This window comes from Malus sylvestris, chromosome 3 (assembly GCF_916048215.2).
Source record: "Malus sylvestris chromosome 3, drMalSylv7.2, whole genome shotgun sequence".
NCBI classification, from domain to species: domain Eukaryota; kingdom Viridiplantae; phylum Streptophyta; class Magnoliopsida; order Rosales; family Rosaceae; genus Malus; species Malus sylvestris.
In genome coordinates this window covers 11,858,949-11,882,126 of record NC_062262.1, presented here as the reverse complement: position 1 = coordinate 11,882,126, position 23,178 = coordinate 11,858,949, and the positions used below count along the sequence as shown (strand labels likewise).

The following is a 23,178-nucleotide window of genomic DNA, read 5'->3' as shown; positions in this document are numbered from 1 at the left end:
TAACATCTTTTCTTATCCTCGCCTACAAAAACTTTGACGATAAAATACTGAGTGTGAAATGAGTTGTAAACTTGAACATCTAAATTTGAACCTTTACGATCCGTAAACAACAGATGAGGTTATGCATGCATGCATGCTGCTTGCAGATGAGTGCATGCAATCGCAGATAGTGCTGTGGAATGTTCCATGATACAGAAGTAGAGACATTTTTTAAATTTAAAATGTATGAGATTCCTTTTGTTTTTGATTTTTTGTATTTTTGTATTTTTTGGGTCGAAAACAATCACACATGTCCCATGGCATAATAACTGCGCATGTACAAGTATTAGATTTGGAGCACAACAAACATGAGGAACGTCAATACGTCATTAATACTTTTGCTCATGGTAAGTGGCCTTGGATAGTTTCTCTACCAATGAAGGGATCAGAATTAAAGGAAAATATAAAGATTTGTACATGTTATAACTTTAGTCTTTATCAAATTTTGAAAATTAAAACTTTTTCGACGAGTAATTCAAGTTCTCAGTTAAATATATATATATATATATATATATATATATATATATATAACTGATTTTAAACTCTTCATAATTAATTTTAGTTTTCAGTTTTTTCTCTTACAATATTCTAGGTCACATGCATGACACTCTAGTTCTAAAATTTGACATTTATAATCTTCTGAATTAGACTGAACCGCTTCATTCTTATTGATTGCAAACCCGTTTGAGGTCCCAAATCCTTCATAACAATGCTACATATATACTGTGTATCACATTCACATACACTTTGACCTCAAATTCATAATTGGAACCCTAATAAAATTTCATATCTGAATAGTTACCATTTTTTGTTAAAATCAAAACTAAAAAGTAGAAACTTAAATTAAAATTTTAATATTGAAATAATTAGAATAGGAATCCTTGATGCATGATTAAGTCACAAATGTCTCATCTTCACCAGTTTCCTACCACAAATAAATGCACATTTTGAGCTCCAAAAAGAAAATGGCATTTCTGAAATTGTCTGCAAAACCAAGGGCGTTATAAAGACCAGACCCAGCTGCTAAGATAAGGTAGGATAATGAAACTACAATCATACTCCTAGGAGCCTGGTGTTTTGCCTTACTCACTCGGAAGAGCAGTAAATGATGGAATTGGCTGTGCGACAAATATCATTTTCTTCCCTTCCTAAGAGTAAGATATCCCAAACTTTATTAATTTCAACTATCAAACCTTCAAATTTCTAAGGTTTATGTATGTATTTATTGTGCACCTGCATATCTTCCTGTTTTTATGCATGTGCTCATTGTGGATGCAAATTTTCGCCATCTTCTTCTTTGACGAAAATGTACCTGCAAAATAATAACACCTAAGATTAATGCCAAAAGCCTCACGCGCCCACGATGAATGGGAGGGGGGGCTTTTTGGCCGAAGAATCTTCGATGCCAAAGTTAGAATTTGAGAGAAAATGTGTTTGGGATTTTTTTTGGAGAGAATACACTTAGTATTTTAGTAGGAAAAAAAGTCTATCTATAGGGGTGTGGCCACTTTTAGTGGAATTAGGGATTTAATTGCAAGATATTATGTAATAATATCTTGCAATTAATCTAGGCAATCAATCCCAATTTAAATAGGATAATTGGGAGTTACCTTTTGAGGTGGGGATTTGATGAGGAGTGATGAGAGAAATTTGAATAAATACCATTTTGATCACCTTTGACTCTTCCTTGATTGAGCCGTTATTGTCCGTTGCATGCGCGTGGGAATCCCGGTGTGCCTTGATGGTAATTTTGTCATTTTTACCTAAAAGTTCACGTGTCGCCTCCATAATTTTCTTGATTATTTTTTGTTCCACAAGGTAGCGTTTGGTATGCAGACGGGACGGGACGGGACAGGGCGGGACGGGACGGAACGGGACAAAACAGATGTTCTGTGTTATGTTTGGTACGCGCAGGACAGAACAGGACGGTTGTTCCGTCCTGCGTTTGGTAGCGCATGGATGGAACGGAACCAAAAGATTAAAATGACTAAAATGCCCAAAACCCTTCTTACGGCAACACAGAACATTGCCACTACTGCTTCTTCTTCTTTATCTTCCACTCTCTTCTCTTACCCTCCAAACCCAACACTCATCGCCACCCTTTCTCTTCTCTCACCCACCACAACCAGCCATCTCCACCATCACCGCACCTGGTAAGCGAGTTCTCCCGCATCCACAGCGACCACAGGAACCCTCACCACGACTTGGAGCTCTCCCTCAACGCTCTGTCTACCCAAATCTCCACATACTTGGTTGAGCAAGTTCTGAAACGCTGCAAAAATCTTGGGCTTTCTGCACACAGGTTCATTCTTTGGGCTAAAACAATTCTGGGTTTTTGACATAGTGCTGAAAGCTATCACATTTTGATTGACATTTTAGGAAGTAGCAAGCAATATGCTGTGTTGTGGGATTTCCTCATAGAAGTGAGAGAGTCCAAGTGTTGTGATATTGGCCCGGAAATTTTCTGGCTTATTTTTCAGGTTTATAGTAGAGCTAATTTGCCTCGCAATGCCATTCGAGCTTTAAATCGAATGGTTGAGTTTGGAATTTAAGCCCTGTTCATGATCTTGATCAGCTTCTTTACACATTATGTAAAATCATCGAAGCAGCTTAATTGCAGCTCAAACTCAAGGGGCTTCACTCTCTTTGCCTGATACTCTTAAGCTTAGGATCTTTACTCCTCCCGCCTTCAAGGTGCTTAATTTCTCTCTCCCGTTGGCTTTTGGATTTTGGGTTTGAATTGGGTTTATCTCAAGCTTAAATCTTTATTTGATTTGTGGGTTTTTTTAATAATTTATTTGTTACCCATATATGAACAAAATAGTAGATTATACTTCTGCTAATGGTTATGTTCTGCTCACATCGATATTTTTAATCATGAAGATGTGAACTTCTTGGTGTTTCGCTTAATGGGTACCTCGAAAAATGTTCATTTTTTCACTTCTTGGGAGTAATTGGCTGTTGCCTTTTTCATGGATATACAGAAGTGAAACTTAGGTGTAAAAACTGTTGAAGCAGAAGTACAACTCTTCTGTTTGGCAGACAGTTATCAATTAATCGCATCACCTCTCAGAATGAGAAGGAAACTTTGATTCGCGCCTTTGTTTAGACCCGGGCATGGGCATCTGTGTTCTTTAAGCTTGAATTATTTTCTTTCTGGATCACTCTGTTCGTTTGAGGTTTAGTGAAGCTGGAATTTCATGTTGTTACCAGATAGGTTCGAAGACTTGCCTAAACTGGTGGTGGACATTCTCCAAACATCAGTAAGCACAGGTCCACGTGGCGCTCTTAGGATGGTCCAAGGTATTCAGGCGTTTATTGGGGTTGGTGGGGAGTGGCTTACCGATGTATCAAAGGTAACATGAAATCCAATTGTACTCATTGCTTACTTATAGTTCTAATTGTCTGTCGGTTTTTTTTTTAATGTTTCAGTTGCTTATACAATATCTGCACATATGACTAAACGTTTATACCTTATATAATATATACTATGCTGAAAAAGACTTGCCTAATGTTTGTTCTTTAACAACTGTGCATAGTCCCAAGATGCAGTACCTACCATTTGCTTGAAAGTTTTAGAAGTTCTCTGTATTTGTCCAACCTTTCAAATGTTATTGAAGTATTTTTGCATGCGTTTGACTTAAATTTACAGGAATCGTTGGCCGTATATCCCCGAAAACATGGGGTGCCATGGAAATCTTTCTGGCATCAATTGCAACTGAAGAATATGAATCAATGGCATCTGCGTTGATTGAAATGGGTGCTACAGACACAAATGTTGATACTAAGGCCTTTGCAAGAGACTTGGAAAAGATGTTCTCATCAATAAAGGCAAGCATTAAATTCAGGAGTTTGCTAATTGTGTTTTACTTTCCAAAAAGGTTAATTTTTCAGTTTGTACTTGTTCTGAGACTATTTCAGAGCTAAGGGAAATTCATGTTTAGCAGAATGGTGTGGCCAAAAGATACCCTTTTTCCTTGCCCTTAAATATTGTGCTGTTTAAAAGAATTCAAACTGAAAGAGGTATGTTGAATCAGAAGTGGCAATAGCCGAATTTAGAATATAGAACGGAAGTGGCTAAATTAGCTTATTGATAACAATCGCATTTGCTTCTTACAACTCCTCATGTGCAGGATTTGGATACTGAAGTAGTCATAGCAACTGCCAGGGAGCCATCTACGAATGCAACTGCTGTCTTTGCTAATCTAGTTGTTGATGAGAGACAAATGAATGCATTTTTTCTCGATGTGGTACGCTGTTGACTCCCTTTAGGTTTACACGCCTGCATGATTTAGCTCTACTTCTGTAGCTTATGCCATCTTTTGACAAATTGTTCTGACGCCATGAACTGCTCGCATGTTCCTATTTCAGATTCGGGTTAGTGAATCATATGGATTGAAATTTCCACGAGAGTTTGCACTTCTCCTGAAGCAGCTTTTGTATTTTGATCGGTACACCCGTTTGTTGGCCCCGAACTTGAATATGCTCCAAGACCAAAGGATTTCCATCACTTTTAATCGAAGAACCAACTACAGAAACAATTTCAGATGAACCTAAGAAGTGCAGATGCAGCTTCTTGTAGGTTGTGTAAATGTAAATAAAAAGTTCTCCAGCATTCGGAGTTACATTCAATAGGAACGATATCGAGAACAAGAAAAATATTGTACTCTATACTATACGAAGGCAAAGTGCGTATCGTTTTATGTATCATATCAGATTCTTCTCCTATTTTATGTATGGTTTTATGTCTCAGTTTGTAAATACTTTATGTCTCAGTTTGTTTATTAATATAGGTATCTTTCTCTTGCATGTCTATTTGTATAGGCATGCTTAATGAAACTTTTGTTACTTGGTATGTAAATTATTGTTGCTGTTATGCTTTGGTGGTCAGTCTTACAACCTGCTGGCAGTTACGAATCGTCCATGATATTTTGCTATAGCTCCATCCGAATTTTCAGCACAAACCCATCAAATTTTATTATGGAAATTGCAAAACCCACACCCCAAATCAATTTTAGTCCCTAATTTTGGTCCTTTCAATTGTGGGTTGTTGTTTTGGGAGTTTAGTTTCTGCAAACATTAGAATTGGCCTTGTTTCAAAGGACACCCCTCTAAATTTTCCCCATTGCATTGCATGGCAAACCACACAAGAGCACATGAGAAATGTTGAAAAATATAAGTTTAATGATCATGCATATCGTAAACGTTTTAGGGTTTAAACATTCAGAACTTAAACAAAGAAAATGAAATATGCAGAACTTAAACATGAAATATCCGAAATCAAACATTTGTCCCGACTTAAAAAACAAATAATGTCTTGCTAAAGCAAATAATGAAAACACTAGAAGTTGATAAAGTTCATCATACTAAAACCACAAATACTAAAACCCCTAATGCTCAAAGGCTCTCCATAAACACTTTTATGAAATTTGGCTTCTGTGAGTCATCCAAGGTAGTCCAAATACCCATCAGATCGGTATCTTTCACTAACTTCATTGAAATTCTTAGAACCTGATCATATGGGAGGCCCATGGCCTGAAGCTCAGAAGGTAGTCTAGCTTTTGCTTCTCTGAAAGTAAAACTTTCACCTAATTTCTTCATTTCGGTAACAGCTTTATTCCAACCTTCATTGATAACAGATACAATATTTGCATCACCATCATTCCTACTCATCTTCCTCTTCCTAACAGGTTGAGATGCACTAGATGTAGCAACAGAAGGAGATGGCGTAGGTGAATGCGGAGGCATCTCAGAAGTCTCACAATCCTCACTTCCAAACCCATATTTTCAATTGTATCTGCTGCTGATTCAGCCATACTACCCGTGACTCGGTCTCTCCCAAACACCGTACATAACCGTGGATACAACAGGAATGGCTTATTTGGTTTGCAAGATGCATTGGGATGTTTCTACAATAAGAACCCAAAGAAATCAAGGTTAAGACTTTCAAAGCAACTAATTGATAAAGAATAAGAACCCAAATGCCCCACACCTGTTGGGTTGCTAGCAGGAAAGGGGCTGTGTAGAGATTTTCCCTTGCTTTAGGAAACATAAATTGTTTCCTATTTTGATGTAGATTCCCACATTAATTGGAAATTAGATCTTTCAAGGAAGGGCAAATAATTTACTTTTAAAGTCTATTTAAGTCTACCTTAAGTAGATGATTACATCAACTTTAGAAAGCATTTTATTCTACCCTATAAGAGAGAGAAAGTTAGAGGATATTTGTTCCCCATCCCCTAGCAATCTTCTACACTTGCCTGTGCAAAGCACCGTCTTTCATTGCTTTCTTCGTCTTCATGCTGCACCAAGGTAAGAAAAAAAAATTAATTCTCCTTGTCTTCTTAATTTTTGGGAGCCTCGGGGCTTGAAATTTGGCTGGACGAGGGTCGAGAATGTGTCAAAAAGTGGCTTGGACATGCCATGACACTGTTGCCATGGGTGGCATGGCGCGGCGGCGACTCGGCTTAGACCAGGGCGCTGGGGCACTTGGGTTTGGGCTGTTGTGCCTGAGCTTGTGTATAAGAGAGGAAGGGAGGCTCGGGCATCCTTCCTGGGCTGCCTTGTGGAAGGCTAGGCTCGGGCCCGTGCTGGCCTGATGGATTGGACCGAGGAGGCGCATGCCTTATTTTCTTTTTCTTTTTTTTTTTGATGTGCTTGGGCCCGTGTGTGAGAAAAGAGAGAGGGAGGCGAGGGGGCGTGATAAGCTCATATTTATATATATATTTTACATCAAATTCACTTCTCTTTTCTTAGTTAGTTCCTTATATTTTTGAGTTATTTACTTTGTTTTTGTGTTTTGTGGGATTTGTCAAGCAAAGAAAAGAAAAATAGCGCAAGTGGGATTTTAAGTGACAAATTCGTCAAAACTGCCTGTGCAGATCAGCTGACTTTGGAAGCAAGTTGCAAAAAGCTCAGAATGAATTAGAGAATGAGCCTTATATGCTTGGAAATCTACGGATGTCTATTTTCTGGAGCATTTCGCGGATTGCTAATATCATTTTTCTAGAAGACGTTATGGCCGTTGAAACACTAAAAGGTTACCAAGAGGCTGAGCAGTTTGTAACTGCAATGAAAGCAATAAACCCAATAAATCTAGCAGCTAAAACTAATGCAGCCAAGAACAAGTCAGCTGACACCTATTCAAATATCAGAGGAAATGGAATTAAAAATAAGGATTAAGAGGGAGTAATTGGCATAAAGGCTACCTAAAGTGTTACAATTATTTTACCACATTTCCTCTCACTTATTGTCATCACTAAATGGCTATTAGTGGGTGAATTAAGGAGAAGAAAATGAAGCAGCAAGAATTGGTTTAAAAGCAGCATTGGGGAAGGAAGGAAGATAGGAGGAGGCCTCAATCGATTTCTTTCGGTTTTATCTTCTCAAACTCATGTCTTTCTTTTGGTTTTATTTAAGGATTGTGTGTAACTAAACTTTTAGTAGTTAGGGGATGTTTTGAAGCCCCGAATATGATTGCCAATTTGTTATGACATTTCATTTGAATTACTTTTATGAATGGATGAAAATTGGTTCACTACTTGTCTCATTGATGAATTCTTTATTTATTTTCTATGGATGCATACTTAGTAAGCATATCTAGGATTCTAATGCTATGAATATGTGTGTGCCTGCCCTTGTTGAATGAGGACCTACATATGTTCTATAGTAGTACTTGTTAATTGCGATTAACATGTGAACCAATTTTTAGGATAAGTAAGACAACGCCAGTACTTACGATGCCTTGTGATGACTCAAACTCTTTTCGTTCTTAATGATTTCTACTTGTTAAATCTATGAACACGCCATTCTAGATTGCATGCTAGGGACTAAGTTAAGTTGAAAACACAATTCTTTTAATATACTACATAAGAAAGAGTAATATGTTGAGTTCTAACATTGAGCCAACTTGAGCATCTTCATCCGGAAATAAAAGGAATTTGAATGAAACATAAAATGTTTGTATGATTATTTGGTGGTGGATAGCACTTCCCCTCACTCGTTTTTCTTAATTTGTGAACTACTTAAAATCTGTTTCTGTCTTGTTTTTGTTCGATTTAATTTAAATATCAAATCAACTCCAAAAAATCCCAAAAATTTGTGTGAGTGTAGCTCTGTGTGTCTACTGTCTTCATATAAAATTTCGTAGACTTTAGATAAGTGTAAGTTGGTCTAAGAATTATTTTTCGGTGGCTGGTCAGTAGGGATAGCATCCCAGTTTTTGTGACATTTTAAGTAGTTAGATAAAACAATCTTCTGCGGGAAAGACCCTTATTTTCATATGCTACAATTGACAAATCTTAGTGTTAATAAGGAAAATCAATAGGACATTTGTGTGCTACTTTGTGGTGTGCTTTTAATCCTATCAGGGCGCCAGCCCCCCTTTATTTGGATTGGGCCGCAAGGCCATTAGGCCGAGGGGCCTGGTGCACCATTTTTTTTGTAGCCATCTAACGATTCTTTTTTGCGTATTTGTTGAATTTCCACAAGCATGTCTTCTTCAAGCCGCAAGAGTGATGATGGAGGCGGGTCTTTGAGTAATGTGGGCTACTTCAAGGCTGCTCACTTCAAAATTAGCTTTGATGACTCGTTTAGAGACTTTCTTGAGGCATATAGGCTCGAAGAGCCATCAAGTTTCACCTCTACTACTTTGTGTTGGGATTTACTTTTCCCATGCTGTGTTTCTTCCAAGAAGTGCTTTGCTCCATGAAGTGTGCCCTTCCTCAATGTTCTCTAAATGCGGTCCGTGTGATGGTAGGGTTCATCAATCTAAGCCAATTCTTCGACTTGGATTTAACTGTCAACGAATTTTGGTACTTCTTTGACATAGGCCACATTGAAGGAGTTGGGTAGTTACGATCCCGTTATAGGCTCTTCGATCATTCGAGCAAGGGAGATCATGACTGGGCCAATGAGACTTTGGAGATAAGTGGAGAATGGGAGTTTGATTCTTCCCCTGAGCTGCATCTTCCAACAATTTTCATCACCGGTAAGTAGGCTGCTTAGTCTCTAGGCTACTTTGTACTTTTGCTGAGCTGCTATTTGATTTATTGATTGTCCTTCTCTGCATATGTAGATTCAGAATTCGGCTCAACTCCTAAGACTTCTCCAAATATGAAGAAGGTGCATGTCACTTTGGGTATCCCTACTGAGTACTGTGAATGTCGTTGGCTGTTTAGTCATCTTTGCCGGGAGAAAGGTGGGTTGCCTCCAAGAAAGAAGATAAAGCGAATTAAAGCGGAGGCATTAGCTCGTTCAATCGCTGTCGTGGAGCCCGCTGTGAATGAAGGTGGGAAAAAAAGATCTTCCCCGCCTGCTCAAGAGATATCGGTTGAGACAAATTGAAGACTTCCTCCGCTGCTCGTGAAGGTTCGCTTGTTGCCCCTAGGCTTGTGATTGACATGACTTTTTTCAAAGGGAAGAAAGATGAGGCTGCTAGATTTGAGCCAATGATGTTTGCCATGCCAAAGATAGCTAGTTCGATTGCTGATAGGGCTACTCAGCCTAAAGGTTCCATCGTGCCCCTAGTGTCGAAACCAGTGCTAAGACGTCTGTTGGGAGCTAAATCTGGTTCACCTTTGGAGATGCTCGCTACCATGAAGAGTGATAAGGTGGACTCTGCTGCTAAAGTGGCGTCAAGGCCCATTCCTATTGCTATTGAGATTGATCCGCCTGCTGAGAATGAGGAGACTGCTCGCGTGGGCAGTTGTGAGAAATCCACTAAGCCTGTTTTTGGAAGGCTGCTGAGATCGGTGCGCTCTTGAAAATAGATCTGCTTGAAGATATGGACACGTGTGCCAAGCTTGTTGATGGCGTTAGAGGGGTTGTTTGCCCAAGTTCATTTGTGAAGCATACGACCGAGTATAGGAAATCTGCTCTACTTGTTATGATGCAGAATACGACTATTCTGTCAACTGAGTCTATGCTTCTTGACCAAGAGGATACCAAGGCTGCCAAGAAGGTGGCAAAGGCTATGGTAGCTGAAATTTATTCCTCTGTTGAGAAGATCAAGAAGTTGAAGGGGTCTAATATCTCTGCCCCCACTTCTTTGCAGCTTGGTACCACTCACCAAGAGATTGTTGTCTTGAAGACTAGGCTTAATGTGATCCAAGTTAAGTATGAAGGTGCAGAGAAGGAGATCAGATGTTACATACCTCAAATTCAAGATCTTAAGGATGCCGTTTATGAGCTTCGTTCCGCTGCTTACGCAAATGATAAATAGTTGATTACTGTTTATAACCAAGTGATCCATTTCAAGAAGATCGTTGATAGGCTCAAACCCCAAGTGTTAGAACTCCAAGGTGCACTAAAGATCAACAAGAGTCTGAAGAAAGAAGTGGATGAGCTGCAGCGCGTCCTATGTTAGTCTGTTAAAGGAAAATGAGCAGCTGAAAGGTGATAAGGCTAGGCTCGAGGCTTCGCTTGCTCAGAGTCAGGCCAATTTCTACAAGCTGGGTTATGTAGATCATCTCTTTTGTAGGCTGTCTGACTTTGAGTTTGCTGGGAAAGACTTCGAGACCTTCTTTATTTTTCGAAAGACTTGCTTGCCTTTACTTTTGAGGCCTCTATTTGTGAAGTAGTTGGAGAAGTTGGTGCTTAGGCTGGAGTAGCGGGGGGTGAAGCGCCGAATGATGTCACTGTTGAGAGCGTTGTGGCTGCTGAAGGTGTGGCACAACTGAGTAGTCGAGGGATGTTCAAGCTGCTAAAGGGTAGTCTTCTAGGTAGCTTTTAGGATTTTCTTTGTTTTCCTTGTTGCTTTTGTTTTGCTTGAACTCCTTCGGCCTTTGTTATTTATTTATCAATTTTGCTAGAAAATTTTATAAACCTACTTCCTTCGTTTTTCTCTATCTTCACTTCTTTTGTTTACACCCAACCTTTGACTTTTAGGCCAGCGGCAGGCGTGTTACTTTTTTATAAGCAGACATGCCCATGTAGCCTATGCAGCTATAGGTGTTGGTGTAGAACTTTTGCAAGGTTGTTAACCATAGGGTCGGCAACTGGATGCCTTACTTATAGAAGTAACGAGTCCGTGTGACCACTAGGCTATTTAACCTGGGTTTTCTTCAATCCTTTGAGCTGTGTGGCTTGCATCACAACATACTAAAGATTTTTGGGTCATGAAATTTGCTAACCTATCGTATCAAAAGTACATGGTTGTATGGAATTTTGCAGGCAAAGGTTTGAGATAACTCCTTGCTTTTTATGTAAGCAATTCCATAGGTTGCGCAGCAAGTATCACAACACTTTAGGAATTAGTGTAGATCTTAAATGATCATTCTGCACTTAGCAAATGTGAATCTTATCGACTGCGTAGCATGTTGGCAGTGGATAAAGCTCCGTATATGCATGCTAACTTGTTTAACCTTTCACAAAATTATGTAGTTGTGGAAGTTTAGTGCGGCTTTCGGCTTGGATAGTAAAGGAGGTGATGTGAGATACTTCTTCAGGTCTTGGAAAGCTCTTTTGCACTCATCATCCCATTTGTCTCATTGTTCCCTCTTGATTGCCTTAAAAAAAGGCTTGCATCGATTGGTGGACCGCGAGAGGCATCAGTTGCTCGTTCGGTCAAGTTTTGGATCTCATTCAAGGTAGTTGAAGACTTCATCTCTAGGATTTCTTGAATCTACTTGGGATATGCTTCGATTCCTCGTTGGGTTACTAGATACCTTAAGAATCTGCCTGAAGATACTCCAAATGTGCATTTGGTGGGATTGAGCTTCATCTTGTACTTTCTAAAGATGTCTAAAGTTTCTGCCAAATTGCCAATGTGGTCTGCTTGTTGTTTGCCCTTCACCATGATGTCATCGACATAGACCTCCATGGTTACTCCAATTTACTTTTTGAACATCGTGTTTACCAGTCGTTGATAAGTGGCTCCCACATTCTTGCTGCCAAAAGGCATGACCTTATAACAATAGGTGCCTCGCTCGATCATGAACGTGGTTTTCTCCTTGTCGTGCTCGTACATGGCTATTTGGTTGTAGCCAGAGTATGCATCTAAGAAATTGAGCAATTGGTTCTCGAAAGTTGAATATATTAGTAGATCAATTCGGGGAACTTGATAAGGATCATTCGGGCATGCTTTGTTGAGGTCGATGTAATCTACGCACACCCTTCATTTGATCTTTTTTTTTTCTTTACTAGCACGTCGTTGGCAAGCTATGCTGAGTGTGTTACCTCTTATATAAATCTGACCTCCAATAGCTTGTCGATTTCTGCTTCGATGATTGCCACTCGTTCGGGTGTGAAATTTCTTCTCTTTTAGATCACCGATTTGGCAGCAGGGTCGACATACAACTTATGGCAAGCTATCTTGGGGTCGATGCCGGGTATGTCGGAAGGTGACCATGCAAAGACATCACGATTTTCCCTAAGGAAAACTGTGAGTTCTTATTTTTCTTTCCGACTCAGGCGTGAGTCGATTTTAGCAGTATTCTCCAGCTGCTGGGGATCAAGAATGATGTGCTCGGCATCCTCTTCGGGTTTCCATCCCATCTCATCTACTGGCGCATTGATTTGGACACCATCTTCTTGATCTGACTGTTGTAATTGCTATTTGGTAGCTTCATCGTCCCTTTGGACCTCGGTAGCTTCTACGGGGGTAAAGGTCTTCTTTTTTGACTTCTTCAGTACTTGCACAATGCATCGTCGAGATGTGGTCTGGTCAAACTTGATTTCTCTCACTTTTCATTTCGGGATGCGGAATCAGATTTTTTGATCCAACTTTATCAGCCAAGGTCTCCCTAGAAACCCATTGTAGGGAGACATGTCACTTATTATCGTGAACATCTGCTTTGAGATAACTGGTGGTGTTCTCATGTCAAGTGTAACGTTGCCGATGACAGTTGAGGTATGTCCTTTGAATCCAATGAGTACCTCTATTCAGCGTATGATTGTGTTTTCCAGGCCCATTTCTGAATTACTGGGAGTAGGTTGACCGCACTTCCATTGTCAACCATCATTCTATCGACTATAGCATGGGCTAGCTGGATAGATACCACTAGTGCGTTGTCATGTGGGAAATCGACGCCTTCGGAATCCTGCTCGGTGAAGCTAATAATGTGTCTAAGTTGGGTGTTGACTATTTGGACCTGTGAGACTAGTAGAGATTGTTGGATCTTCATCTTCTTGAAGTTATTGGTGGCCCCTAAGTGCTCAGATTCAGCAAAAATGCCATCGGTTCAAATCGTCTTGGTTAATTGTTTTTTCATCGGCATCTGCATTCTTTCTAGGCTATGCAGCTGGCTTGTCCAAGTATTTGTCGACCTTGCCTTCTTTCACGAGTTTTTCTAGGTAGTTTTTCCAAGTGTAGCAGTCATCGGTTATGTGATCAGGACCTCAATGGAATGCGCAGTACTTGGTGTGGTCAAACTTGGAAGTATCTCCCATTGATTGTTTCGGCAGTTTGAATCAAGGTTCACTCTTAATGTCCTGGAGGGTTTTGTGGATCGAGATCAAGAACTTAGAGTAGTTCTTGAGTGTCGATGCTTATTTAGTCGTGGATCAATCCACATGCTTGGCCTCTTGCCTACTTTTGTTGTTGTACTGTTTATCATCCTCATTCTTTTGAGCTACTGTCGATTCTTTTCGAGGTTGCTCGGGTGCCTTGGTTGCTCGTCGAGCCCCGTCTCAAAGTGCATGCTTCTCTGCCAAGGCGAAATAATCTGCCAAAGTTAGATCTTCTTTCATGATCAATTCACCGAACAGTGAGTGGTTTGCTGGGAGTCATTTTTGGAAGGCTGCACTAGCTATCGAGTCGTCGTATCTGATTATCTTTGCCTTCTCTGCTTTGAACCTCTTCACATAGTCGCGGAGCGATTCCTTTGGGTTTTTCTTGATGTTGAACAAATGATCGGACTTATTCTTGATCGAGCGGTACGATGAATATTCTTTGGTGAAAACCAAAGAAAGTTCATCGAAACTCTGGATGGATTGTGGCGGCAAGGTATGAAACTAATCTTGTGCCTCGCCTTGTAGAGTAGTGGTGAATATCTTGAACATAAGAGCGTCGTTGTTCCGATAAAGGACCATTGTGCTTCGGTAATGCTTAAGGTGCATCTCCGAGTCTCCATCTCATTTGAAGGATGTGAAGTGTGACATGTTGAATTTACGTGGAGGCTTTGCCTGCTCGATCTTGTCCGTGAAGGGTGACCTGTTTATGTTGGTCATATTTCACCGTAACGCTTTATCAATAACCTCGTTGCGTTGGAAATCGCACAATTGCTAGGTCATGAGCCTCTTTACTTCTTCCTGAATTTTTCTTTGTTGGGGTAGCGGAGCTCTCGGCTGCCCCCGATCGTGACCTGTTGGTCTAGGCTGCTCTATCATGTGCTCGGCTAGTCTAGGTTGCGGCTGCGGTGTATGTGGTACGTTCTTAGCAGGTGAACAATTTTTTTGCAGGCTGCCGGTTGAACTTGAGCCGGATTGAGTGACTGCTTCTCTTTGTTCGTCGTGCTACCTACTCTGCTATGAAGTGAAAGATGTTCCATGTGGGCCTAGCCGCGAATGAACACTTTGCCTGGAAGGTTGTTCATGATGATTATCGGATTGTGGCCCTAACCGTGAATGTATGCTCGTCTGTGGGCCTAGCCAAGAGTGCACGCTCCTCCGCGCGCTAAGATGAGAATATACGCTACCTCGAGATCTAGTCGGGAGTGTACACTGCCCGAACGCTCGGTTCGTGGCTGGTTGATGGGCTACTTACCGGAACGTTGTTGGAGAGGTTCATCGTTTGCCCTTGTCCTACTTCGGGACACCTCATCTAGGGCACGTTGCATCTCGGTATTCTGTAAGAGCTGATTCACTAAGGTTATCTGCTGTGTGAGGGCATTTGTTAACTCTATGACTTGTCGAGACAAATGTTGCCTTCCAATTGGGTTGGAAGAGCTTGGACGTTATGCGTCTCCTTAAGTATTGGAAGTGTAGTGGACTCCGGGCACGATATTTGAGTTAGGTTATGTCAAATCTGTGGAGAAGTGGGGTGAAAATATCCTTGGTTTAATTGTCGGTCCAGAAAACTGAAGTCAAGATGGTTGAACTGGTCTTGGACAGGTTTAGACTGCTTTGAGGGCTACGATAGTGGGTTGCTCCGAGTGAGCGTATGTGGGTGCTGGGTCTGGGCTTGCGCCAAGTCCTGGCTCGGGCCGACTTGCCTTGGGCTTAGGCCCATGTAGGTTGGAATGATGCAGCTTGGGCCCGTTGATCTTGGGCTTGGCCTTGGAGAGCAATGGGCTCGTGCTGGCCTTGGGCTTGTGTTGGCCTTGGGCCCACGAGGTCTGGGCTACTCAATTGCTGCAGCTGCTTGGCCTTATTGAATCTGGGCTAGCTACCTTGTGGCACGACTTGGACCTGTTGTTACAAGGTGGCATGCTCACCGTGGGCAGTGGGTTTGTCGAGGGGTTGCTGTTGTGGTTGCTACCATGGTGGCTACCACGGTGGTGCCTCGTGGGGGTGGTGTCGCTCCACTCATCATCGCATTGAGCCTTGTGAATCGCGTGGTCCAAATCCTTGAACGTAGGAAGTTTTGTTCGTTGTGGTTTCCGAATTTCTAGTCATTGTACTTTCCTTTTGTGTTTATTCAAAGAATTTTTATGAAAAAGTTCTAGGAACAATAACGTACGAACAACAAAATGAGCAAGAAACAAGAAACGTTGAATGCGAGAGTCTTCTTCGAGCGTGTGAATCAAGAATCTCTATGAAAGCACCAATTTGTGGATGCAAATTTTTGCTGTCTTCTCATTTGATGAAAATGCACCTGCAAAATAATAACACCTAAGATTATGGCCAAAAGCCTCACATAGCCACGATGAATGGGGGGTTTTGGCCAAAGAATCTCCGATGCCAAAGTTAGAATTTAAGAGAAAATGTGTTTGGGAATTTTTTGGAGAGAATGAACTTAACATTTTAGTAGGAAAAATGGTCTATTTATAGGGGTGTGGCCGGCCCTATTTGGAGAATAGGGTCCGGCCACTTTTAGTGAAATTAGGGATTTGATTGCAAGATATTATGTAATAATATATTGCAATTAATCTAGGCAATCAGTCCTAATTTAAATAGGATAATTGGGAGTTACCTTTTGAAGTGGGGATTTGATGAGGAGTGATGAGAGAGATTTGAATAAATACCATTTTGATCACATTTGACTCTTCCTTGATTGAGCCGTTATTGTCTGTTGCATGCGTGTGGGAATCCCGGTGTGCCTTGAGGGTAATTTTGTCATTTTTTCTCAAAAGTCCACGTGTCGCCTCCATAATTTTCTTGATTATTTTTTGTTCCACATTCATTATATAGAAAGTGAAGTTGTTGATCATTGATTTTGTTTTAGAATTTTAATCTTGGCATAAATGGTTGGTAAGGAACCGGCACACCTAGGTTAGATCAGTTGGTCACGGTAGTGTGCTCGCCCTTATGTAGATCAAAATAGTTTAGAATACTACATTGTTAAAAAAGAAAAAGGATGGTAAGCAAGCGTTATAGAAATGAGAAAAATGAGATAATTCATGAATGGAGAATGCCCACAGACTTGAATTACTACATACACATCGATGAGATAATTGATGAATTGAGTTCATTAAACAGCACTGAGCATAGGCGTTGGTTGGTATTGAACTCAGCTTCTAAAAAACTCGAAGTAGATACCTAAGAGCTCTCTCCCTCAAGATTAACTAAGCTTTCTTCAGCCATTACAAAAGCTCGAAAAAGAACGACAACGGAAACAAAATAGGTAGAGACAGGTCAAGGATGACACTGCTCTGATACCATGTAGATTTTTAGTTTCAAAGTATTTCTATTTCATGAAAAGTTTTGAATGTACAAGACAATATATGTAGGCAAAGAAAGTAAACGATTACAGACAACTATCTTTACATGAATAAAGATAAGAAATGGTGCCCGACAAGGAAAAGAGAAAGTTGGTGTGAAACAAGGAAAAGAAAGAGCCTTGAAACAAGGAAAAAAGAAAGCCTTAAAACAAGGAAATAAGAAATGGTGTCCGACAAGGAAAAGAGAAAGTTGGTGTGAAACAAGGAAAAGAAAGAGCCTTGAAAACAAGGAAAAAAGAAAGCCTTAAAACAAGGAAAAAAGAAATGGTGGCAGGCAAGGAAAAAAAGAAAGGAAACTAATGAAAAACACTTAAAATTTTTTCAATTTTAGCGATAAGAACAAAATAAAAAGCAAAGTAAATAGTATAAGAATTGACTTTTTAGTATAAAAATATGATTTTTTATTAAAGTGAACAATATTGAGAGTTTAAGTTAAAATTCCCAAAGAAAGAAAGCTGACTGGTTGGAGAAATTTTTCATCAGAACACGTACATCACACTGAAAAATTTCTCAAACTGGTTGCCTGGTTCCAACACAAACAAACCCACTAGTGAAGTATAATCCTCTTAACACACTCCATAAAAACTCAGAACCTGAAGTATAATCCTCTAACACACTCCAAACACTCCCTCTCTCTCCTCTTTCTGTTCTTCGTTTACCACAGTTCCTGATCTCTGGAATGATCCACCGCCATGGCTCACCAAGCCGAATCGTCCGACTGGTGAGTCAACTCGCCACCATTAATTTTGTTTTACTTTTCACAATTTTTATATGTCGGAGTGTTTCCTTTCCGTTTTATTTGCGTAAATATTTAAATTCTGACTGGGGATTTGATTGTTTTGCAGGAAGAAGGAGGACTTGTGGACGGCAATTCTGGGGCGGAAGAAGTCGCAGAACCGTCTCGTCGTTGATGAGGCTGTAAACGACGATAACTCCATCGTTGCAATGCATCCCGAAACCATGGAAAAGCTACAGATTTTCCGTGGCGACACCATCCTCATCAAGGTACTGTTTTTTTATTTTTATTTTTATTTATTTATTTATTTATTTTTAAATCAGAAGATAAAATTTAGGGTAGCTTGTCAAATAAAGTTAAAATATCACGCTAGGGTTTTGTTGGGATGACGTTTTAGGGACATTTTTTGTTGGATAATTTGTATGTTCTATGAAACAACATCGTTTAGATTGAGAATTGAGGTTGAATTGCAAATTTAGTTCGAACCCAGAATTGGGTTGCTTTGTACTCATTGGTTTGGAAGCTTATGTTTGAGAATTAATAAAAGAAGGTAAGTTATCACTTTTACTTAAGGGGAACCTGTTAGGTACATGGCATTGTGATGTAATAGATATTCGTTAATTGGATTTTGTCAACGAACTAGACCCAAGTGTTTTCGTGTCCTACTTTATTTGTATGACATTGTGTTTTTTTTTTTTTTTTGAATTTGCGGAGGTTTTGATTTACGGCTCGTGTTTATTTAATTATCTATGATTGGGTTTTCAGGGGAAGAAACAAAAAGACACAATCTGCATTGCACTTGCTGATGACACCTGTAAAGAGACAAGAATCAAGATGAACAAGGTTGTCAGGTCGAATTTAAGGGTTCGACTTGGGGATGTTGTGTCTGTACATCAATGCCCTGATGTTAAGTATGGGAAGAGTGTTCACATTCTGCCTATTGATGACTCTATTCAAGGAGTTACGGAAAATCTCTTTGATGCCTTTTTGAAACGTGAGTTGGTGACATCTTTGGTGGTCATTTGTTTTACTTCTAAAATATTTATCACTGTGGTTTACTTGTTACTTAGGCCCCATCCAAGACCTTCTACAATTTTTACTTTCCCAGGGTCAATGTGGTGATTGTTGGTCTAGGAACATATTATTGTGCTTTGCTCGTTTGTTTTTATTTCTCTATGTAGCCTCTTTCTAAGTGTTTATGATACATCTACATTAATTTATTTGGATTGCTTCCTACTCCATTTTAACTGTTCATGCCATTTCGTTGAAAAATGTAAGTTTGATGCAGATGATTTGCACTACCTTAGCATGCTGTCTGCCATTTTGTGTCGGATTAAATTTGTTTAGTTTTTTTCTTGAGGCTTGGACACTAAAACTTGGCTTCCTATATCCCTTTGTTTTGTTTGCAGCTTATTTCTTGGAAGCTTACCGCCCTGTGAGGAAAGGAGATCTGTTCCTTGTCAGAGGAAGAATGAGAAGTGTAGAGTTTAAGGTCATTGAAACAGACCCAAGAGAATATTGTGTGGTTGCCCCTGACACTGAGATCTTTTGTGAGGGTTTCCCCGTGAGAAGGGAGGATGAGGAAAGGTTGGATGAAGTTTGTTATGATGATGTGGGTGGTGTTAGGAAGCAAATAGCTCAAATCCTCAGTTGCGTTCTTCTCGAGCCTACCGTTTTTCCTGAAGAGGTTTTTTCTCCCAAGGAGCAAGCTTCAGTTGAAGAATGGGCATCGTGGCATGATGCCCTCAAAAAGCTCAAGCATAGTCTTGCCAATGAAGCTAGGGTGTTAAGTTCGGTTGAGGAACTGATTCCTTCTGGCGAGGCCTTCTCTTCCCAGGTTGACTTTAGGGGAGTGAAGGTTCGTTCTGGATTAGTTGAGGCGTTGAGCAAGTTCTTTGAGCGTGCTGATGATGCAGATGTGAGCTTGATAGGTTTATCTCCCTTTATGCGTGGGATGATCTTTGAAGAGCTTGGGCTTCTACTTTACGATATGGAGCACACTTCCCCAATAGAACTCACAAAGCACAAACTGTTATGTTGGCGTGACATGATCACCGATGTAGCCGCTTTGGGCGTGCCGGTGGGTTCTCTAATTGAGAGGCTGGAAGAGTTCCGCGATACCATGTTTGGACTTCAATTTGAAAGGAAAGGTGTCTTGGATCAATTCATTAAAGTCAACAAATTGATGCGTGCTCTCGAACTGCAACTTAAGGAACTAGAGGTTGAGAAGCTCAAATTAAAGAAGTTGGTTTGTGGAAGCTCCAAGGAAATAACAGTGTGCCTTCAGCTTGCAGCAGATCAGTTGCTTGTTGACACCTCTAGTAGTTCTTCTGAGATGTGGTGTTCTTAGCTTAACTCCTCACCTTCATATGACTGCACGCTTTAACTAACTGTTTGCATTTTTCTAACCCTTGGCTTCTTTTTCTTGGCAGAGCATGAACCTTGAGATGTTGCTGCATCAGGCTATGAAGAAGATTGATTTCCTCACTCCACCTTTACTTTTATTTGTAATTTTCGTTTGGACAGCTAGCTTATGGCTTTTCGAACAATGGTCATAGGGTCGCTTTGCTTTGTATTTTTCTTATTTTCCTTCGACTCTTTCCTTTGGTTTTGATGCTGATATTGATCGTATCATAATGCTTGCAATGTCTTTACTCTTCTTGCCATGATATTGGCTTTTTCATGCATGAGAGTTTGTTGGATGGACTTCTATTTAGCCTTTTAGACATAGGCTTGAGCTTTTGCCTGTTTTCTGGGGGAAATAGCTGATCCTGCCGCTTGGTACTTTGCCAGTGAGTTTCCCTGAGGAAAGAGGAAAAAGATGTCGTAGCATTCATAAGGAAGCAGAGCAAGTCAAGAAATCTTGACTTGCTTAGCATTAGGTTTTTCAATGTTAAGTTTGGCGTATTTCACATCAATAGGCTTAGGCATGTTGCATAAGTATAGCGTTTGGAAAAGCTTTAGTTGTTTGACTCAATGGTTTTGCATGGCGTGTCGGCTTGGCATGTTGCATGAGCATTGAACCATTGAGTAGCTTGCATGACATTGATAGGCCTGGCATGTTGCATAAGTATAACTTTAGGAAAAGCTTAAGTATTCTGACTTAATGGTTTTGCATGGCATGTTGTATGGCATTGATAGACTTGGTGTGGGCTTTTATTATAGCCTTGGTATGATTGCTGTTATAGCTTGTTTAGAAGAAATCCTTCTAGTTACCTTTGCCAATGTAAATAAACAAATGTACCAAAGATTTTGACAAAATGCTCCTTGATTTCATTAAAATTTGGGGTACATCAATCATTGCATGGCTTTACAAGGCCTCATAGAGTAAGCAAACTAACCATTGCATAAAATGAGCTTGTTCTTCTAAGCGTGAGTGTTCTAACAGTAATACGACTTTAGTCACTTTGCATTGACACGTTCCGTTAGCGTACTTTCCTTGACCGAAGTCAAGTAGTAGTAGCCATTTTGATAGGCTTCCTTGATCACAAAAGGCCCTTCCCAGTGTTGGGTGAACTTCGAAGATCCAGAAATCTGCCTCCTTATGTGCTCCGCTATCCTGAGGACGAGCTCTCATTCCTTGAAGTTGCATGGCTTGACTGTGGAGTTGTAGGCTTTAGTAACTTGTTGGTGGTATATGACTGCTTTCCTAGTTGCTTCTGCCCTCTTTTCCTCGAGCAGCTCAAGATCCTTTCACCTTCAGCTTGCACATGCTGCAACATCTCATTCCACATCGTTGAATGTTGAAACTCTTGTCGTGGGCATCATCATTTCTACAAGGGAAATAGCTTCAAACCCATACACCAAAGAGTAGGGAGAGAAACTTGTAGCGTTCCTCGGGGACGTGCGATAGGCCCATAGGATGTCTGAAAGATGTGTGTTCCAAACCCTAGTGTAGTTGTGTACCATCTTGCTTAGGATTCTCAACAATGTCTTGTTTATGGGTTCGACTTGACCGTTTCCCTGAAGATAATATAGCGTGGAGCAGTGGTGCTTGATCCCGTAAACATCAAGTGTGGCACTTACTTATTTGTTTAAAAAAGGCATGCCATTGTCACTTCCTATTTTGTAAGGTATACTGAATCAACAAACGATGCATTCCCTGATGATAGTGGATACTACTGATCCTGTTGCTTTCTTGAGAGGGATGGCCTCTACCCATTTTGTGAAATACTCAGTGGCTACTAGGATCCATACGTGGCCTTTAGAAGCTGGATTGATTGTTTCTATCAAATCAAGCCCTTAAGTGTGGAATGGCCATGGAGTACGCATGTCTTGTAGTAACGTTAGAGGCTTGTGGATTAAGTTTCCATGAACTTGGCATGAATGGCATTGCTTGACCATGTTGTGCATGTTTTCCCTCATGGTTGGCCAATAGTATCCTAGGCTCAGTAGCTGTTTGTGTAGTTTTTTTCTTCCTTGGTGCTCGCCCCATTCTCCAGCATGTACTTCTTGCATGACTTTTGAGGACTCGAATGGCCCAAGACATCTCAATGGTTCCCCATTGAATCTCTTCCGGTATAGAGTTGCCCCATCCACGAAGTATCTCTTGGTTGTCCCTTTCAACTTGCATGCATCCCTAACATTGCTTGGTAGTGTTCCATCAATAAAGAATGTCAGGTATGAGGACCTTCAATCATCAGTGATGGAAATAGCAAATGCATTTTCTAGAGAAAATGTTCTACTGCATTTTGGACAATTGGCTTGGATGCATGTGGCTTGTTACTTCATCTCTGGCCAGTAGTACCCATTTAGTTGTAGTCGGGGATAGAGACTCACAACTTGGTCGACTCCGCATGTAGTCTCATGAATCTCGTGTAACCGTTCTTATGCTTCTTTTGGTCCAAGGCATCAGGTTAGCACTCATTTGGGCAGACACTTGTAGAGTGTCCTAGTAACATGGATTTACTCCTTAAGGCATTTGATGTTATGCTCTCTGTTTGGCTTGGAAGGTTCCCTTCTGACAATTTCCTTCCAATCGTCACCTTCTGAAGCTTCCTCTAGGAAGGATGCGTCAATGGCTGGGGCCTCTCTTCTGATTACAACAATGTTGGGTTGTTCTTCGACGAAGGTAAGCTTGGAGCCAAGTGTGGCTAGGGCATCCACATACTTGTTAGTTGTGCCGGGAATATATTCCAACACCATTTGTTTGAAGCTTGTCATGAGTTTCTCGGACATAATGCGATATGGTGCCATGGTTACTTCCTTCATCGTGAAGCTTCCCTGGACCTGGCTTAGGACCAAATTTGAATCCCCTATGACTTGTATCCTCATTGTGCCCATTTCCCTGGCTGTGGAAAGGCCTATAGTGAAAGCCTCATACTCAGCTACATTGTTTGTACATGAAAAGCTTAGCTTGAAGGCTAGGGCAGTAGCTTGGCTATCTGGATTGGCAAGTACAATACCAACTCTTCTTTTCGTGGTTGTGGAAGAAACATCGAAATGCATGACCCATGACTCATCTCTTACAGCGGCGGCATCTATATCTGGCAGCGTACTAGGGACTTCCTTGGAAATGGTAGTCTCTTATTCTTTGGGGAATAATGCTAACATGTCTACACAACTTAGCATTTGATAGCCTTA

General features: G+C 40.6%; 3 protein-coding genes and 1 long non-coding RNA gene across 8 annotated transcripts in view; 3 read left to right on the top strand and 1 right to left on the bottom strand.

The window, feature by feature from the left end:
- Positions 1-20,245, top strand: part of LOC126616149 (uncharacterized) — a 90,099-nt gene extending 69,854 nt beyond the window's left edge. For all 4 annotated transcript variants that reach the window (XM_050284153.1, XM_050284155.1, XM_050284152.1 and 1 more), the window contains exons 2-6: positions 17,486-17,580; positions 17,705-17,864; positions 18,361-18,589; positions 19,005-19,932; positions 20,028-20,245. In XM_050284153.1, coding sequence (XP_050140110.1) covers positions 17,552-17,580; positions 17,705-17,864; positions 18,361-18,589; positions 19,005-19,932; positions 20,028-20,034 — 1,353 coding nt within the window. In that variant the 5' untranslated portion in view covers positions 17,486-17,551 and the 3' untranslated portion in view covers positions 20,035-20,245. The remainder of the gene's footprint in view (positions 1-17,485; positions 17,581-17,704; positions 17,865-18,360; positions 18,590-19,004; positions 19,933-20,027) is intronic.
- LOC126616159 (uncharacterized) lies at positions 703-1,800 on the bottom strand. The gene is made up of 3 exons (XR_007621038.1): positions 1,702-1,800; positions 1,273-1,351; positions 703-1,023 (listed from the first exon to the last, which is right to left on the bottom strand). It is a non-coding gene; the product is annotated as an uncharacterized LOC126616159 (long non-coding RNA).
- Positions 1,117-23,178, top strand: part of LOC126616156 (uncharacterized) — a 41,775-nt gene continuing 19,713 nt past the window's right edge. The window contains exon 1 of the mRNA XM_050284165.1: positions 1,117-1,193. Within this exon, the coding sequence (XP_050140122.1) occupies positions 1,145-1,193 (49 nt within the window). The 5' untranslated portion in view covers positions 1,117-1,144. The remainder of the gene's footprint in view (positions 1,194-23,178) is intronic.
- LOC126616157 (uncharacterized aarF domain-containing protein kinase At5g05200, chloroplastic-like) lies at positions 1,966-4,878 on the top strand. 2 transcript variants are annotated; one of them, XM_050284168.1, is made up of 6 exons: positions 1,966-2,341; positions 2,520-2,733; positions 3,253-3,395; positions 3,692-3,870; positions 4,173-4,289; positions 4,411-4,878. In XM_050284168.1, exons 4-6 carry the CDS (start codon positions 3,730-3,732, stop codon positions 4,588-4,590), a joined length of 438 nt encoding a protein of 145 aa, XP_050140125.1. In that variant the 5' UTR covers positions 1,966-2,341; positions 2,520-2,733; positions 3,253-3,395; positions 3,692-3,729; the 3' UTR covers positions 4,591-4,878. The 2 variants fall into 2 exon arrangements, with proteins under 2 accessions (XP_050140125.1, XP_050140124.1); XM_050284167.1 differs by having other exon boundaries at positions 1,966-2,733.

Bases quoted from the DNA above. Each gene is read 5' to 3' on its own strand.
- LOC126616157 (XM_050284168.1), top strand. From the start codon at position 3,730: ATGGAAATCTTTCTGGCATCAATTGCAACTGAAGAATATGAATCAATG. The intron at 3,871-4,172 runs GCAAGCATTAAA...CCTCATGTGCAG, and splicing joins AGATGTTCTCATCAATAAAG to GATTTGGATACTGAAGTAGT. The intron at 4,290-4,410 runs GTACGCTGTTGA...TTCCTATTTCAG, and splicing joins ATGCATTTTTTCTCGATGTG to ATTCGGGTTAGTGAATCATA.